Raw genomic sequence first — 16,774 nt, forward strand, 5'->3', positions numbered from 1 at the left:
GGAGAAAACAGGGAGGTTACTTCACACCTCCCCAGTGCTTCTTACAATACCAGATCAATACTTCTCGGCATAATTTCACATGGACCCTCATTTCTGCAACATCACTGATCGTGGGAACCTTAACAATAAGTTGGTGAATGTCGTTCTAGACAATGACATTGTATAGGTTGTAAATTCCTCTCTTCTAGATATTCCTTAGAGAAAGGAATGTTTTTTATTTTAATATATATTTGGAGTTCCCTAGAAACGCTCTTTTTCACGTTCCTGCCACCGTTCAGGGTTCATAGCACAGTAACAATGTATGGTGGTTACGAAAGGGCTTTGCCTCAGAGTAGGTGCTACCAGCAGTTTGTTGTTGCTCGTATAGCTGCAGCTAAAGTCCGTGCTACTTCTTTCCACTGCTGATTATACCTGCTGTAGCTAGATTAAAACAGATAAACCTACCTTCCTTGTGCTAAAACCTTCATTTGGTATGGGTAAGAAATTGTCTGGATGGATCTTTTTGTAGTTACTCAAAGAGATTAAGGTCTATGAGAAAGAGGTATGAGGACTATTCTGTACTTGTTTGAAAAAAATGTTCTGAATGCCTGAGGTTTGTACTGCTTTCCAGTGTTTTAAGTTTCTGGGTTTGGCCAACAGCCTTTATCCACTGAAAAGGTCCAGGCTGGAAAATCTTAACTCTTCTTCAGTAAAGTCGTTTTGTGAATTCTGTTATCTACCTCTGCTCTACAGAAACAGCTTTTCAAAAATCCCTTTTGTGAAAAACTTCCACATATCCTTCCATCCACTGGGAGTTAGATCTGCTAAAATGAACCTTTTTTGGTTTTGTTTTTAACTATAATTGGATGTTTTGTCACAGACCCGCTATGGGATACATTCTAAGCTTTGTAAATTTAGTGAAAGAAAGATTTTTATCAGATTCAATGGACTGTGTGAATCAGGCCCTACCTATATATATTCACTGATGTGGACAATTAGAAAAGCATGCCAGCAAAGGTTTTGTACACATCAGCAGAGTCGTGAATAGAAATAAAACATTTATTAAATGTAAATTAGTGAACAATAAAAGGGTGATAGAAAGAGTCTCAAGTGAGCATAAGCAATACGAACACAATCCTGGTTATACATAAGGGTGTGCTGGTTTAAAATAGGAAATCTGTTTCATTTTGACTTTTTAGATGTTAGATACAAAGTTGATTACCACAAAGGGAGCAGGTAGAATAAAGAAGAGGCATTTTGTCCTGGAACACAACCCACTTAATTTTACTTCCATTCCTCTTCACACTGCAGTTTATACCAGCTTCCAAAATGGTACATCTGCTGCTAGGTAATCTTTCTTACCCACTTAGTAGCTGAGGTTTCAGCCAAACACAAAAAAGATTTTTTTTTTCCATCTAACTGCATAAAATTAAAAAATCTAGGGCATTGTTTAATGAAAGTTTCCAGTGCAACCCTGTTTCTAGTTATGGGCCTCTTTCCTGGGAGGCTTGCAGCCCCAGTTACCACCATAGGAAACTTGCTTTCTTAGACAGCAAGTCTACATGTTTTCGGTGGCAGTAGCTGCAAGCCATCCCCAAGTGCTTTCTTATCTTGGCTATGAGCATCAGGCTCACTCACCTTCTCATTTCTCTGTTGATTCCTCCCTTGTGCTGAGCTCTTGGGCAGTGAAACAGGCCAGGGAGTTGATTCAGCAGAAAAGCGAACGACCCCCGTCCTTTGCTGGGCTCAGCTGGGGCGAGCTCCCCAGCCTGGCTGCATACACAGCCGCATGAACAGTACAGACAGGGCTGGTGCAGGAAAGGGACTGCTTGGTGCCTTAAATGTATCTGGCACCAAATGTCAAATCATGGCCTTATTTTTTTTGAGATTCGTGATCAACCAAAGGTGTTAAGGAAATTTGGGTCAGCTTGAAGTGTGAAGCGTAACTAGTAAAAATACACGTTATTCCAGTATAAGAAAGAATAACTATGGTGGGAATTTTATGGCAGTATCTTTTAGGCTTTCCAATGTGGAGAAGACCAATACAAAGTTAGACTCAGGACAGCCTTAGGATAGATCACAGACAGCACACTATGGTTACATTCACTATGGTTCCTCATCTAACTAGCACCTGTTACCGACACCCACTGTCACCATGAAGAAGTTGTTGGTTTTTTTTATCTGTGGGTGGCACAACTACAGATACAGATGGGAAATTTGGAATTGCTTTCTCAGGGGTGTAGGGTATAAAGGATGGTCCCATTATATTCATCATCTGCTTAACATCAAATATTTTCTTCTACATGAACCATGGCATCCAAAAGCATTATAAATAAATGTGTGTCCAGTTTTGACAGTCTCTATTAATCACCTCAGAGGTAAAGTAACTTGCGGCACTGAGGGAATCCAGCTGCAGTGAGTATTTGCCATCCCCTCACACACACTGACAGATCTGTGAAGAGACAGGCTAGCTAAGACCTAACTGACCTGTTTATCCTTTCTTACTGGAAGCAACCTGGAACCACGCTTTCAGATCTTCCCAAGGGCATGCCCCTTCTGCAGCAACTCCCAAACTTACTGTTCTTCTCCAGTGGGAATTCACTCTGAAGAATCAACTGGTATTGAATAGGTTTCCAAACGTAACAAGTATTTCAAAGTACTAGCACCCTGGCTATGCCAACGTGATGTATGCATATAACACCTTTGTTGATTTACTTTCCTAAGAGGTAGTTTAAAACTGCAGCACTACTTAGAAAAACGATTGAGTATCTAGAAGCACTGTTGAGAATGGAAAAAAGGCTCAGTTGTGGCACTCCGCAAGAGAACTAATAAGAAATGAAAAGGGATCAGAAGGAAAAATCCTTAACACACAGAAAGCTGTGACAGAGAAGCTTTTTGTTATGACTTCCCCATGGTTGCATCAGCCAGCTGCCTTTTTCCAGAAGTAATGTTAAAGATACACTATCTAGCTGGCAGCAGTGACAAGTCATTCCACTGAAGGTACATAGTGTAATAAGAAGTTGATTTCCTATGTCCAACCTAGAAACTTTTGTTTCCAAATCACTACCACCGGAATATACGAATCATATAATTTCACTTAATACGTTTGTAGAGAAACCGATGCAGTTTTGACCCAGTTTTTTGTTTTGTCTGTTAGCTAAATATAACATAACCATTTCTGGGGCAAAGTATTCATCCCTATCTCAAAACATAGCTCAAATAACCAAGGCCAAACACTATGTGCATTTGATTTCACAACCATAAGTGCTGATGAATGAATATTGCAACCAAGAATTTCTACAGTGCTGCGTAAATTCCAGTAGTCATCAACAAGTTACACAATTTCACTTCTGGTTTATATTAACACATAAAGGAAATATGTTCCATGACTCTCACTTTACATAACGTCCAAATCAGTTACTTCGCTTATTTAAGGCTCAGGTAAACTGTCAGAAACAGACCCTGCTTTAGGCTGCATTGAAATTTTTGTAATTGTTGTTGACAGGTATTTTAATAAAAAGATTGCACACACTAACTAAGAACTGCCTAGTTGGTGTAATTAAAACTTGAACTTTAACAACTTTTAAGCTTGACTTTCAACAGCTATTCAACTCAGTCCAGCTCAACATTAATTTTTGTTTTTAGGACGGACATTATAAAGCCTATGTAGAATTAGCCTTTTGTTTATGACTTGAATTTGTCATGCACCACTGACAATAAGGGAAGGAATAACCTTGTTATAAAGCAAATTATTTCCCTTTCTGAAATATGTAAGTTTGAATCTTGTTGAACAAATGGCAAGATCTGGTGTGGTACATCCTATGCTCCTAATATTCAGGCCAATCCTTTTTTTTTTTTTTTAACCACTGTTCATTTCAAAGATTTTTTGTAATTAATAAATAAAACATATCCCATTAAAGCTCTAAATTCCACATAAATATAAGCAGTCATTGAATACATGCCAAAAGTAAGGCAGGGAGAGCAGAATTCTATTTAACAACACTCTAGTATTTACTTTGTCTTTCTATGATTAAAAGGAAAAACAACATAGTTTGCTTTCTGGACTTGCATATATTTCATAAATATTGCATCACCTTGCCATGTCATATGACATTTGGTATTCCATAATGCAGTTCTCAGGAGCAAGTGTAAGCAGCAGCTGATTGATTTTCCTGTCTCTTACAACATACAGCACAGCACACAGTTATACTAGCATTATTTTTACAAGTAGTTTGTTCAGTTTTATTTGCACTTCTCTTTGCAAATTATTAAAATAGATCAGAACCAATTAAGAAGACCCAGCTCTGGTGACGTCAAAGGAGAATTAGGTCAAGGAAGCAGCAGAAGCTAGCCTGTGCCAAGACTTGGAGAGGAGTATTTGGAATTTGAGACAGAAAATGAAAGAAAGGCAGCAAGGCTAGCTGAAAGAGGACATAAAGCAAATAAGGAAGCTTATCCCCCTTGGTAGTATGATAGCACAACCGAAGGAGTAAGACATGCAACTGAAGACAAAAGATAAGTGTGATGAAATAATAATGCTGAGAAAAAGTAAGGTACAGAAGAAGGACATGAGGTACAAGTGACAGCTTAGAAAAATACTAAAGGCAGGGCAGACTGTGATATATTTTAAACCACTATCAGCAGACCCGAGAAAGCTGATGACCTTGGAGCAGGAGAGCAGATGAAAAGCCTGTAGCATCAAATCTCTTTCTTTAAAGAAAGAGAATAACAAATCCAAACTAGATCTGCATCAACTGTAACTTGCATGCAGGAAGCTTTGGAAAATGGAAAATCCCAATGTTGCTCAGGAGGGAAAAACTCCCCTCTCTTTCCAGCTCAGGAAACGTCACTGGAAAGTCCCAGCCTGAAAAAAAAAAATCCACCCAGTAAACAAATTGCCTATGCATTGAAAAGAGAAAGAGGAACAAAGTCAAGAGATACTTTGAGGTTAAAGGAGCTCATTTTCAGGTTAGAATTTCTTTGAATGACGACAGTTCAAGTTCAAACAAGAAAAATCTCACTAGGATGAAGAAACTAGCAAACTTCATTGCTGTTATTAGGCTACAGAAAGTAAGCTCTTCAACTTGGGATTTTTTGGGTTTTCTGCTGAGTGTACTCAAACAATCCCAGTGACAACACAGATACCCAGGATTATTAGATCACTGTAAAATTAGAAATAACTGTCTGGCAAGTTTGTGGGTTGTTGGGGTTTTTTTCCCCCCTTGATTGACCTGTATTTTTAGACAAGGAAGCTCTGCTCCACAATATGCTTCCCGACAACCTCACTGGGCATGGTTGTTTTACAAGTAAGTTCAATGCTGGGAACTTTTCCAGCATTGTCTGTCAAGAAAACAAGGAAAAACCATGGCTAGTCACTTTGAGACAAGAAATATAGCGTTGGGCAACATTCTACGAGTCTTCTCTAACTAGTACTGATGAAAACAGAAGTATTTTAACAGAAAAATCATTTACCTTTCTCTGAAATAAATCAAAATTCAACAAAGCAGCAGTACAACCATACTAACACAAAACAGATGACGGTTTGGGAAGTGTCACTTGGACTGCCCTATTTATAGCCCGATAAATATTAAAATAATTATTCAATATTTTATTATCTTCAAGCTCAGGTTCTCTCAATTATTATCAGGATTTAAAGCTACTGCAGATAGCCATCTCAAGTATGCTATCCTAACAGACAGTGACTTAATACTTGTGAAACTACAGTCCTATTCACATCCTCACAAATTTGGGACAAAGGTTGCTTGGCAGTCTTTTTTGGGGGTGGGGGGGTTATGTTTCAGATTTGTTTTAATACATTGCTCTTAATGCATATAAATAGCAGGAGGGAAACAAAATCGCAGGGAAGTTAGCAAATACCATTTTTTACCATTCTTCCTGTTACCAGGTAAGGGCATAATTCTACTGCTATTGTCATAAAGGAGGGTAGGAGGATATTAACTTCTGCAGTGGAAGGTCAGGGCCCAAGTCCATTGATTCCATCTCTCATTCTCAAGCTTTGAACAGTAGGGATTAACGATCACAAAAGTTTTCCCTCGCCACCAAGCTGGAGCAGCAAATTAGAAAACATATCCAGTTTCGCTTCCTGTATCTGATGCAAGAATTGTATTAAGCTCTCTAGGAGAAACGTCATGATTCTCTCTCTAAGTACACTCTTACATACACTGCAGGAAAGAGAACCCAGGATGCGCGTCTCGGAAGAGGTGCAGCAAGGGTGAAGCCAATATTCACAAAAAATGTACAAGCTGTATGCCTCATGATTTTCAGAGGAGTGTCTTTGCCCTTCTCAAAGCAAGTTTCTAGCAACAAATGAAAGTAGACTGCGCCTGCAACATGAACATGACCTGCTGATCTTCTAAGGGCTTTGTTTCAGGTACACTTGCCACTGTTGATCAGTGCAAGGTAGCGTGGAATCAGACAGTAAGAACGCCTTATGCTGGATAATGCCTACTGCAAGAGGCCTCTCCCTTAAACTGTTTTCACACCTTGAGTTAACATAGTCTGCTACAATAGCTGATGTACTACTGTACTGGAAAGCGGCAGATAATTCTGAAGCTTTAAAATTCAGGGTTTTGTATACTGGCACTGCAGACATGCTATATGAAACCATTTCAAAGTAGGAGCCTCTTCAACGCCAAGCGGAATGCTCTTGGATTCAGCTAATTTTGAGAAGGAGAATGCTGCTCCATACCACACTTCATTTCTCAAGCTCCCACAGCTGATTCAGGAACTTTGCTCATTGGAGTAAGTAAAACCATAAATCTGGAAATTCCAGCCAAAAGAGTTATTTTAGTATCTGCCTGGTGCAAGACACATAAATCAGTTGAGAATAAACTAACTATTTTTTTTAAAAAGGTTGATGTATTTGCCTATTGAACACCCACTGTAATTAGGTAACACTGAAAAAGGCATAAGATGAAACGTTAGTGATATTCATTCATGCTTCAGGTAACTTTTTTTTTAAACATGTTATAAGGTTTTATTTCGTAAAATAGCATGGATATGGAATCAGCTAAGCATCGCGGAATACAAAATTTCACACAGGGGGAAGGGAGAAAAAAAACCTTGAATCAAGCAGAACCAACCACACCTTCATCAAAAGAAGGACTACTTTAGTCAGATCAGATACCTGACCCCAATAAAAATAATTAACAAACCAACCTAATTCCTAATGGAGTCAGTGATTATAAGAGGAAAGTCATTTCTGGAACGCAGCTAATTCTGAATCTGGCTTTGCACAGAGTTCTATGTTTCATTTTCTTTTGTTATTTTTCCTCTCTGACCTTGTCAGTCTTGTTACGACGAAAGTTGATTTGTCAGCTGACGAGAAAAGAAAAATAAGATCAATTGTAAAGCTGAGCGATTAAGCAAGAAAAAGATATGCAAACGCATTCTAAGTTCCTGCATATGTAAACATGGTTTTACTCCACTCTTTGACAGATTAAGCAAAAAAGGCTAAAAGAACCTGAAAGCTTTGAGGCTGAACATCTGAAAGTTGGAAAGTGCTAAGAATTAACACAGAATATGCAAAGGAAGCCTGGACTAGGATCAAAAGGCAATACAGTAATTTCTAGCTGCAACAGGGACACGTTACTCGAGCAGTAGCTCTCGAGTAGTTCAAATGTAACTCCAAGGGCAGGCCTGGCATGAGGGCTGCACCGATACAGACACAGCAAGTGTCACCATTCCTACAGCAAAGGAAGCAGATATCGGGCAGGGAGGCTGTATGGAAACCATAGTAGTTGCGTGTTAACATATCGCAATTGGTTGAGGTGGCGACAGAACAGGTTCTGATCACTTCAAACATGCCTGCCCCAGGGACAGTAAACATGTGGCAGATGTACGAAGCGGACGCCTGGCAAGAAGAACCACTGCACCCAGCTCAACTAAGTCTGCCTTCAAACAAGATGGAGCCTTCAGACTGACAACGTTAAAAAAGGAGAACAACCCACAGAGTGCAATTACCACTTCCTTCATGCTTGTAAATCACTAGTCATCTCTTTTTCATCACATGAATGCCATCACTGCCAGAAACGACTGCCTGAGGATCTAGACTGAAACTGTTACAGCAATCACATTAATGGGCCTCTGCAGATGCAGGAGTAGAGTTTATTTTACCAAATAAGAAGTCATAATTAAGAAGTGAAATACTTCCAAAATAGCTGATCATTAACTATTTAAAACATAAAAGCAATAGTTTTATTCTATAGGCTTGACAGTTTAGCACGGAATAAGCCTTACATGCAGCTTAACTGCAAATGAAATACTCTTGAAAACCATTTGTGTACAAAAACACGTATGCTTTAGGGCTTAACTGTAGGGTGTATGAATAAATAAAGCGGAGTTGTACTTATTTGGCTTTACAAATTAGCTTCCAGGTCTTTTATGTACATTTCAATAATACTTCATGCTAAGCAAGATTAAACTTCAATTTTAACTCCTGGCATATACAAGAGAAAAATGTAGTTGGTGAAACTACTGCATCTCCACGACAGACAACACTATTTCAAACTTTCCCAAGAGTGATACCCCCAAAACTATTAAGATTGCAGCTGTCGCTACGGTATTATGAAACCTTTTAGGCTCAGGGGAAGTAATGATTTCTAAGCCCATGTGCAAGGGCAGTTAAGTTCTCCTTTTTATCTCTACTAACCTCTACTCTTTAATGTTCCAGTCTCTTTCTGAAGCCACAACTATCCCTTAGAAGACATCATACACCACGGGAGCTGCTGACCACAAGGAGAGGGGAGCACAGCACAGCTCATTTCCAGCCCACCCCCACTGCTAAGGCTGGCCGTATGTGAAAGACATCCCTCTTGCTGAGGCAAAAGGTGGAGGCATGGCCATGCTGAGAGGCCCAAAATAGGCCAGAGTGACATTACGCAAATCAGGGTAGTATAAAAACTAATTATTTTCTTACAGTACAGCAGCATAGCGTATAACGATGTCCACCTCTCACTCACTGATATTGTGTAGTGAGACTGTAATGAGGGAGCAGCTACCCCCATCATAAACTTACCTACTCTTTAACCAAAAGTTACAGGACTTAAGTAGTATTTCTGGATACCTTTGCCCCAGGGTTTTTAGGAGCTGTAAGCCACCCAAAGCACCATTACGCACACATAACATCTCAGTGATCATTTCTCTGATGAAATCTTGTTGCAAGGATCCATACATTTGTTACCTAACTGGATTGCTAGGTAGCATCTTACAAAAGGTTAGTTGCACAGGAACCCTAGCTAGCAGAGAATTCAGCTACTCTCATGACTCAGAAGAAATACTTACTGATACAGCAAAATAACTTCTGCATACAGTGATGCATATACAAAAGCTTCAGGTTAGACAAGGAAATTCTCACAAAATACCCATTCCATGACAGTCACACATCTTTGTAATGCCATGTATTCATATTCCTCAATTAAATAGGTATTTTCCAAATTGAAAAAAAAAAAAAACAACACAGAAACATCTCACAGTGATGCCAGTTAAACTCCTACACTGCAAAAACTGTAGACACTTACACAGGTAAAACATATTTTATCTGGAATCTGTTTTTAGAACTTTGCTTTTAGATTTGTTTTTATCTGAATCTCAACTATAGTCCATTGATTTTATAGTCTTCTCAGAAAACAGGTGTCTTTGTTATACATAATACATTTTCTCCTATCTATCCTCTCTTATACCAGTGACTTGTAAGAGACAGCAGAATTACATCCTGCACATTTGTTTGCTGAAATAAGGACTATTCTAGACAGGCACAAAGGCAACTAGAAATAAACACGAAGCCTCAAAACATCACGCAAGTATTCAAAACAACTTATGTTTTGGTAGAAAAAAATATTAATAGCTGCTTTTAGTTAAGGGCTTCTGTTGGTTACTTCTTCCTAGCCCTCAATAAACAGAAGGTGTAAGGCATGTGGATTCAGAACTCTTTAATGGTACTCAAGCTAAAAAGCACCGTGTAAAATTTACCAAGTGATTTAAACTGGGACCTTTTTCCTTCATAGTTTGCAAAAATTTCACTTTCTCCAGATAAAAACAGTAAGCCGGCCACAAATGTAGGCTAGTGAACGTACAGGGGAACGAACAAACAGGAAAGACACACACGTGGAAACCTCAAGACACTGGGTGTGAAAAAAGTGACAGGGCCTATTTCAGAGGGAGTGCAGCAGGAGTGCAAGGCCTGAAGGCTGCAATGTTAAAAACACAGCATCGCTTTGCAAAGTGACACTTCTGGGAAAACACGGGCGTCGATCACGCACACTGGGACAGAACTGCCGTATTTCAGGTGAAGGCAACCCGAGAATGACCACCCTCAGGAAAAGCAGCAGCTGCTTCTCTCGCTAAAAAAGAAACAAACAAGAAGTGAGGAAAAGCCTGAACGGCTCATAGGGCTGCAAGAGGCTCTTTAATAGTCACATGCACTCGGGGCGCGCCGGCAGCCCCGCAGCGGGGATTCCTGGCCCCGCATTTCAGAGCTGCGCGTTCTCCAACCCTGCCCGGGCGGCCAGGCCCGGCAGCGGGGGGGTGGCCGGGGGGCTGCGCGGCCGCGGCTACTTGCAGAGCCCCTCCAGCCGCTCCAGGGTGCCCTTCATGTCGCGGATGCGCTTGGCCAGGGCGGGCACGGGCTGCATGGCGCGGTCCAGCTCCTCGCAGCGCGCCACCAGCGCGTACATGGCGCGGATGCTGAGGTCGGCCGCCTCGCCCAGGCTCTCCACGCCGTCGCGGTAGGTCTGGATGCAGCCCACGCTGAGAGCCGTCAGGGCCTGCAGGCCGCAGTGCACGTTGCGCAGCAGCTCGTCCACCTGCGCCGCCACCTGCCCCGCCAGGGCCACCACGTCCTGCAGCGCGCCGGGGTCGATGGCGGGGATGGGCCCCGCCGCCGCCGCCGCCTCGCCCCGCGGGGCGCCGCTCAGCCGGATCCGCCGCTCCAGGTTGTTGGCCACGAACTGCGTGAGGCGGCCCTCGCGCAGCACCGTCCCCTCCAGCTCCAGGGCGCTCGCCAGCGTCGCCCGCCGCCCCTCCGCGGCGGCCGCCGCCGCCGCCTGCTGCTGCTGCCGCGCTGCCGCCGCGCCGCCCGCCAGGCTCAGCGCCTCCAGGCTCCGCTCGTCGCGCCGCGCCGCCGCCGCCGCCCCCTCGGCCGGGGCCGGGGCCGGGGCCGGGATCGGGGCCGCCGCAGCAGGCCGCAGCACCGGCACCTCCATCCCCTGCAACGCGCACCCGCCTCCCGCCGAGGGGCGGGCCGCCCCGTGTTTACGTCCTCGCCGATTGGCTGCGCGGCGGCGCGGAGGTGTGGCCTAACCTGCCCGCGCGCCGCCCGATTGGCCGGTCGCTCTCGAAAGGAGAGCAGTTCGTTCCGTCCCTTCGCTTCGCGCTGTGGGCCTGTGACTCGGAGACTGGGGCGTGTCCGCTGTTTGTGTCTGCCCGGATTGGGCGGCGTACGGAAGCGGGCGTGTCCCGAAGTGTTTGTGTCGCTTCTGATTGGCAGAGGCGGGGCCACAGAGGCTGTCGTTTCCCTGCGATTGGCGGTATCCAGCGGAGGGGCGTGACCCTTGCGCCTTCCTCCCGCGGCGATTGGCGCGGGGGCGGAAGGGGGCGTGGCCGTCTCGTGTAACAACACTGGGGCGCTGCTGCCTGCTCCTCTCACTCCCCCGCCATGTTCTCCTAGCAGCGGGTCTGATCGCGCCACCATCTCAGCCCACAAAGCCCAGGTGGACACTCCCTAGCGACCCGAACTATCCATCCCTGCCTGGGCTCGACCCCTCTCCCCTCTACAGCTCTGGGTACCCACAGCTCACCATGGTCACCACCACGGCGCCGCCGCCCTTCCTGGCTCGGATCTCGGCAGGCACCGAAGACCCCAGGCGGCTGCCCTCGACTCTACTCCAGCACCTCAGGCGAGGGGACAGCAACTGTGAGAACCAGCCCAGCTGCTGCCTGGCGGGTCCGGGGGGCAGCGCGCGGCCTGCGCTGAAGAGAGTGAGGCGGAGGAAGGGAAAGATCCGGCCCAGCCCCGCGGGGCTCCTGCCGAGCCGCTACCAACAGTACCAACAGCATCGCGCCGGCCTGGGGAGAAGGACCCCGCTGGGAACACACGGCCCGGGCGAACTTCGCCCTCCCCCTGCACCAGCTGTCTCCGCCGCCCCCAGCATGGTAACGAGTCCCCCCGAGGAGCCCCCTGCGCCCGCCCCTTCCAGACCAGCGTCCAGCAAACCCCTCAGGAAGGAGGTACAGAAAGGGCTCCGCTACTTCCATTTACTTCTCCTGTTCCTGCTCGCGCACTCCGAGACGGGAGACTTGTTTTGTCCCCGGCGGCAGGGGTGGGCGAGCTGCGCCCCCCCCCGCGCCGTGTGTGTGTGTGCGCGCGCGCGGATGGACGGGCGGGCGGGCGGGGCGGGGCGGAGGTGGGCGCAGAGTTTCCGTTACGCTCGCTCGGCGGGCGGGCGGGGGGGGGTGGGGGAGGAGTTGCAGGCGGCGATTGGCTGCTTGGCTCCACCAATCAACGCGGCCGCTGCGCCCAGCAACAGCCGGATTTAGCTTGCTGGCCGGGCGCCAGCGAGCCCTGCGCGCGCAGGCGGGACGTGCGAGGGGCGTAGCGCCCCATGGCGGCGGGCGGGCGCCCCCGCGGAGAAAGGGAGAGAGCTCCGCTACCCCCCCCCCCCCGGGGCCGCCTTGAGGCTGACGAGCTAGCGGCGGCTTCTCTGCGCCGCCGTTGGGGTGGCAGTCGGTCTCGCTTTGCTGTGCGTCGAGAGAGGCAGGCGAAGGGCGTCCCGGGAACGCCTTTGCGAGCCCTGGCGGAGCCCCCCCCCCCCCCCCCGCTGGCACTCGTGTGCCTTAGCGCTGCCGGAGGCCCCTGTTGAGGAGGGGGGTCGTGCCTTGACGTGAGTTCTTTGTCTCCGCAGTTCTTAAAGAACAAGATGGGAAAGGCTGAGAAGGCTGCCGCCCCCCACAGCCAGCCTGTTCACGGTATACATCTGTGTGAACAACCAAAGATTAACAGGCAGAAGAGTAAATGTAACATGCCACTAACAAAGATCACCTCTGCAAAAAAAATAGAGAACTTCTGGCAAGATACTGTGTCGCCCGAAATAATTCAAAAGCAGGAGAAAAAGCCACTTAAAAACACAGAGAACTTCAGAAATGCAAAGTCCAAGAAACCTATCACCCTAACTGAAGCAAGCCAAAAAGAAAACTATGCTGGGGCAAAATTTAGTGACCCACCATCTCCTAGTGTCCTTCCAAAGCCTCCCAGCCACTGGGTGGGTGGCAGTGCTGAACCTTCTGACCAAAACAGGGAGCTGATGGCAGTCCACTTGAAAACTCTCCTAAAAGTTCAAACATAGTTTCCGAGATCTCTGGGTAGTAGCAAAGAAAAGTCCATCCAGGAAACTCAAACATGCCTTGTTGCAACATGAATTGCAAAAGACTGTCAAGTCTTATAATCACATTTAAAAAAAAAAAAAACTTGTATTATATTTTTTATGGTTGTGTAAATAGTGTACATCATGTATTATGTGTATATTCTTGTTCATACTTCGAGAGGTACATTTTAGTTTTGTTATGAAAGGATGTATTTTGCACTGCCTGAATGGTAGATGTCTTGTATATAAAATATGGACAATTTTAAATGTGTGCTTGGCACATGAAGACTTGACTTGATTTGCACAAGGTGTTGAAGTTTTGAAAGGAGAGTACAGCTTTCTGGTATTAAGGTTCTAGATCAAATGTGAATGGTTTATTCATGCACTACTGATAATAATTTTACATTCTGTGGCCCAATCAAGTATAAACATGGAATTTTCATGCAAATGTGAACTTTTGCTCTCTGCTCTGGAAACAGTGTCTGGAATTCCTGGTCATCTGTTTGTTGTAAAATTACCTGGAATTTGAGTAAAATTCCAACCCATCAACTTGAGCACTGCTGATTTCTTTAAAGGGAAAAAAAGAAAAGAGCAGAGCTCTCTGCCAAAAATATAATTGGTTACGAAAAATTGAAATAAAACAATTTGGCCTCCCCTTAAGCATGTCTGTATGTTTTTTTTTTTTGTTGTTGTTGTTTCTAATGCTCTTAATTCAAATGTTTGAACTTAAATTATATGATTACTTTTGTTAGGGCATAACTAAATAAGATGAATTTTTATGTCCTTCTCATGACCTTTAATTATCTGAAGAGTTAAGAGGTTTGATAGCCCATCAAGAATCCCATGGGGTTGTCACAATATGTTGCCTTTGAGATGTATCATTTGAGAATCCCTAATCTTGTTTCTTGACAATGCAGATTTCGAGACAGTTCGGGAATTAAGCATTCAAATTTCCATTGGAATGCTACTTAACTGCTCTCATATTAAGTGATCATTAAAGTACCGATAAAGTACTGATGCCAAAGAGCAGCAGTGAGAAAGGCATGGGGAAAGTTCATATTTTTTTCACCAAATTTCTCTTTTGGTGAAAGCTATCCTTTGAGCTTGTAAAGGAGGACTGCTGCTTAAGGAAAATGAGGGAAGCAAGAGCTTCTCTTCTAGCGTAAATGGCCATAGTACAAAGTAGACTGCAGCACGCTAGAAACTGAAGTAAATCCAACTTACAAGAAAAAGGTAGGATTGTTGACGTTCTGGCCTAAAATTCTTAAGGAATTGGACTGTAGATTAATCTGATGGGGATATTGGGGAGATAGTGTGGATTTGGGGTTTTTTTAATAGTCCAGTATTTAAAAAAAGATGTGTAAAGCAGAAAATAGAGAAAAGCCAGATGCACTGAGAACGTTTATTCTCTGGGCACTAGTGTACGAGGAAGACTACTGAGGAAGAAAGCACTGCCAGCATAGTTGGTTTCTCAGCATGAATGATATTTTCACAGCATGGTTTAGGTTGGAAGGGACTTCTGGAGATCATCTAGTGGTCACTAGACTAGTGGTCACTTTCAGACACTGCTCAATAGAGGTTGTGTGGGCAATCTTACCTACATTCCTTCTCCATGCATTACTAGTTCTGATATATATGCTTGTTTTGTTCTGCTTGTGAGAATTGATAGTTAAAATAGCCCTGAAGTGAGGTTGTTTAAAACCTAGTGGAGCAAAGGGAGAATTTCTTTCCTTTGTTTATTGAAATGAGCTATAGTATAGTTACAAAATTTCGTTATAATTTCTTTGGGCTACTTAATTATATGTATTCTAAACTAAAAGTTCATATGAAATGTTACATTTATCCCAAAGACTTTCAGGTTTTCCTATCTTATAAAACATACCTGTTCTGCTTGACTAGTAACCCTACATGCTTGCAGTAAATTTATGGCTTCAGTAGCCCAGTTTGCTGCCTAATCTAAATACTTCATAAAATTTGGCATGTTGTCATTGCAGCTTGTCAGCTGCAAGAATGAACCTTTTTTTTTTAGTAGAAGTAGATGGTGTGAGGGCAAAGAGAAATTCCAGTAGAACCTCACTGAAAATGTTTCTCTGATCATAAGTTCCAGCTTTAATATATTTGGCATGTGCTATATTGATCTGCTGTTTCTTTTTCTTCTATTTTGAAATGTCATCAAGCACAAAGGAAAATGCCTTTCAGAATTCTCCATAGCTTTAGTCAGTGGTTAGTTTTGTCAGCTGAACTTGTGATGTTGAATCTTGATAACTAGCTTGACAGGTCCTATTTCCCATAAGCTGTGTTGGTTGGCTCTAATTAAATAATGGTAACATTTTTTTCCTCCTCATTACCTTTGTTGCTATCAGGCTTCCTTTGCTCCTTCCCCCTTGGGACTGACATCAACTTATGTAGTGTGAATGGTAACTCTGATCCCACATAACATTTTGCAACGTGTATCTTTTGTTTTTACTCTGTTCTGCTAACACATCCCAGAGGATTACAAAATTTGTTAGATGTTAACATCAGTGGTTCGCACCTTCTCAGCCAAGTCTTTTGAAACTCTTGGATGAGAGTTCTGGAGTCTTGAAAATTTAAAACATGTCGTATTTTGTAGGACCATAAAGGTTATCAGGGCGAGATACGAATGTATCTTCCAGTCTCTCTTCAAACACAGCACGGGCTTATTTAGCTGTTCTTATTTCTACATCGTTATTTGTGACCTCGATGTGAATCTGGCAGAGTCTAGGGGCGCTTCATGTTTAAATGTTGTTCTTAAGATCTTTGGGTTGAATCCCTTCCTGGTCAGTGGCCTGGGTTATAAAACAAGGCCTACAGGCAATATATGCTTCATACACACGAAGATCACCTGGCAGACCAGGGCATGGTAGCCTCTTAGGACCATATTCTTCACTTAAATTTTTATTTTCCCACTGTCTTCTGTTTTTACATAATTTCTTTCTTAAAGTGACTTTGAGTTTCAGGATTTCCTTGATTTTACCAGATTTCTCATCCCAGTTCCCTGAAAGCTAAGCATTGTATTACATGAAGATACTATTATTTGATTGTAGAGCCAGTATCTCTGAAAGAAAAACAATAGTTCCATGTTTGTAGGATTTCTTCACAATAATATAGTCGAAAATCTTTTTTGATGTAAATAGACGTCAAGGGAGAAAATGAACAAGCTTGATGGATGTGATCAGTTGGGCATGCGTCAGCTGTGTAGGAACTAAGAAAATTTTATTAACTCTTCTGAGTTTAGAGTAGCAATGCTGAACATACTGCATTTTGGTCAGTCAGGTCAATTGAAAATTTTTTTGTTCAAAATCGTTTTCTCCTTAAGTGCGATACTGTGTTGCAAGACTGCAGAGGAATCAACTGTGCATGTTAACTACCAGCTAACTTTTAAACAATTAAATGCT

General features: G+C 43.8%; 2 protein-coding genes across 2 annotated transcripts; one reads left to right on the forward strand and one right to left on the reverse strand.

Annotated features, from left to right (window-relative positions):
* Positions 1–1,024: 1,024 nt before the first annotated feature.
* On the reverse strand, positions 1,025–11,689 carry BORCS6 (BLOC-1 related complex subunit 6). The gene is given in 3 exon segments (XM_068937750.1): positions 1,025–11,291; positions 11,293–11,619; positions 11,621–11,689. Coding segments are annotated over 3 exon segments (1,137 nt in total). The 3' UTR covers positions 1,025–10,550.
* On the forward strand, positions 11,587–14,018 carry PNRC1 (proline rich nuclear receptor coactivator 1). Its single transcript, XM_068937751.1, has 2 exons — positions 11,587–12,225; positions 12,900–14,018. The coding sequence occupies exons 1-2, from the start codon at positions 11,797–11,799 to the stop codon at positions 13,338–13,340; spliced, it is 870 nt and encodes a 289-aa protein (XP_068793852.1). The 5' UTR covers positions 11,587–11,796; the 3' UTR covers positions 13,341–14,018.
* The last annotated feature ends 2,756 nt before the right edge of the window (positions 14,019–16,774 follow it).

The sequence above is a fragment of the Struthio camelus genome, chromosome 3 (genome assembly GCF_040807025.1).
Source record: "Struthio camelus isolate bStrCam1 chromosome 3, bStrCam1.hap1, whole genome shotgun sequence".
NCBI classification, from domain to species: Eukaryota; Metazoa; Chordata; class Aves; order Struthioniformes; family Struthionidae; genus Struthio; species Struthio camelus.

What these genes read in the sequence shown, in the direction of transcription:
- PNRC1 (XM_068937751.1), top strand. Translation starts at nt 11,797, where the DNA reads ATGGTCACCACCACGGCGCCGCCGCCCTTCCTGGCTCGGATCTCGGCA. An exon ending in GCAAACCCCTCAGGAAGGAG is followed by an intron (nt 12,226 to 12,899) that starts GTACAGAAAGGG and finishes TTGTCTCCGCAG; the next exon opens with TTCTTAAAGAACAAGATGGG.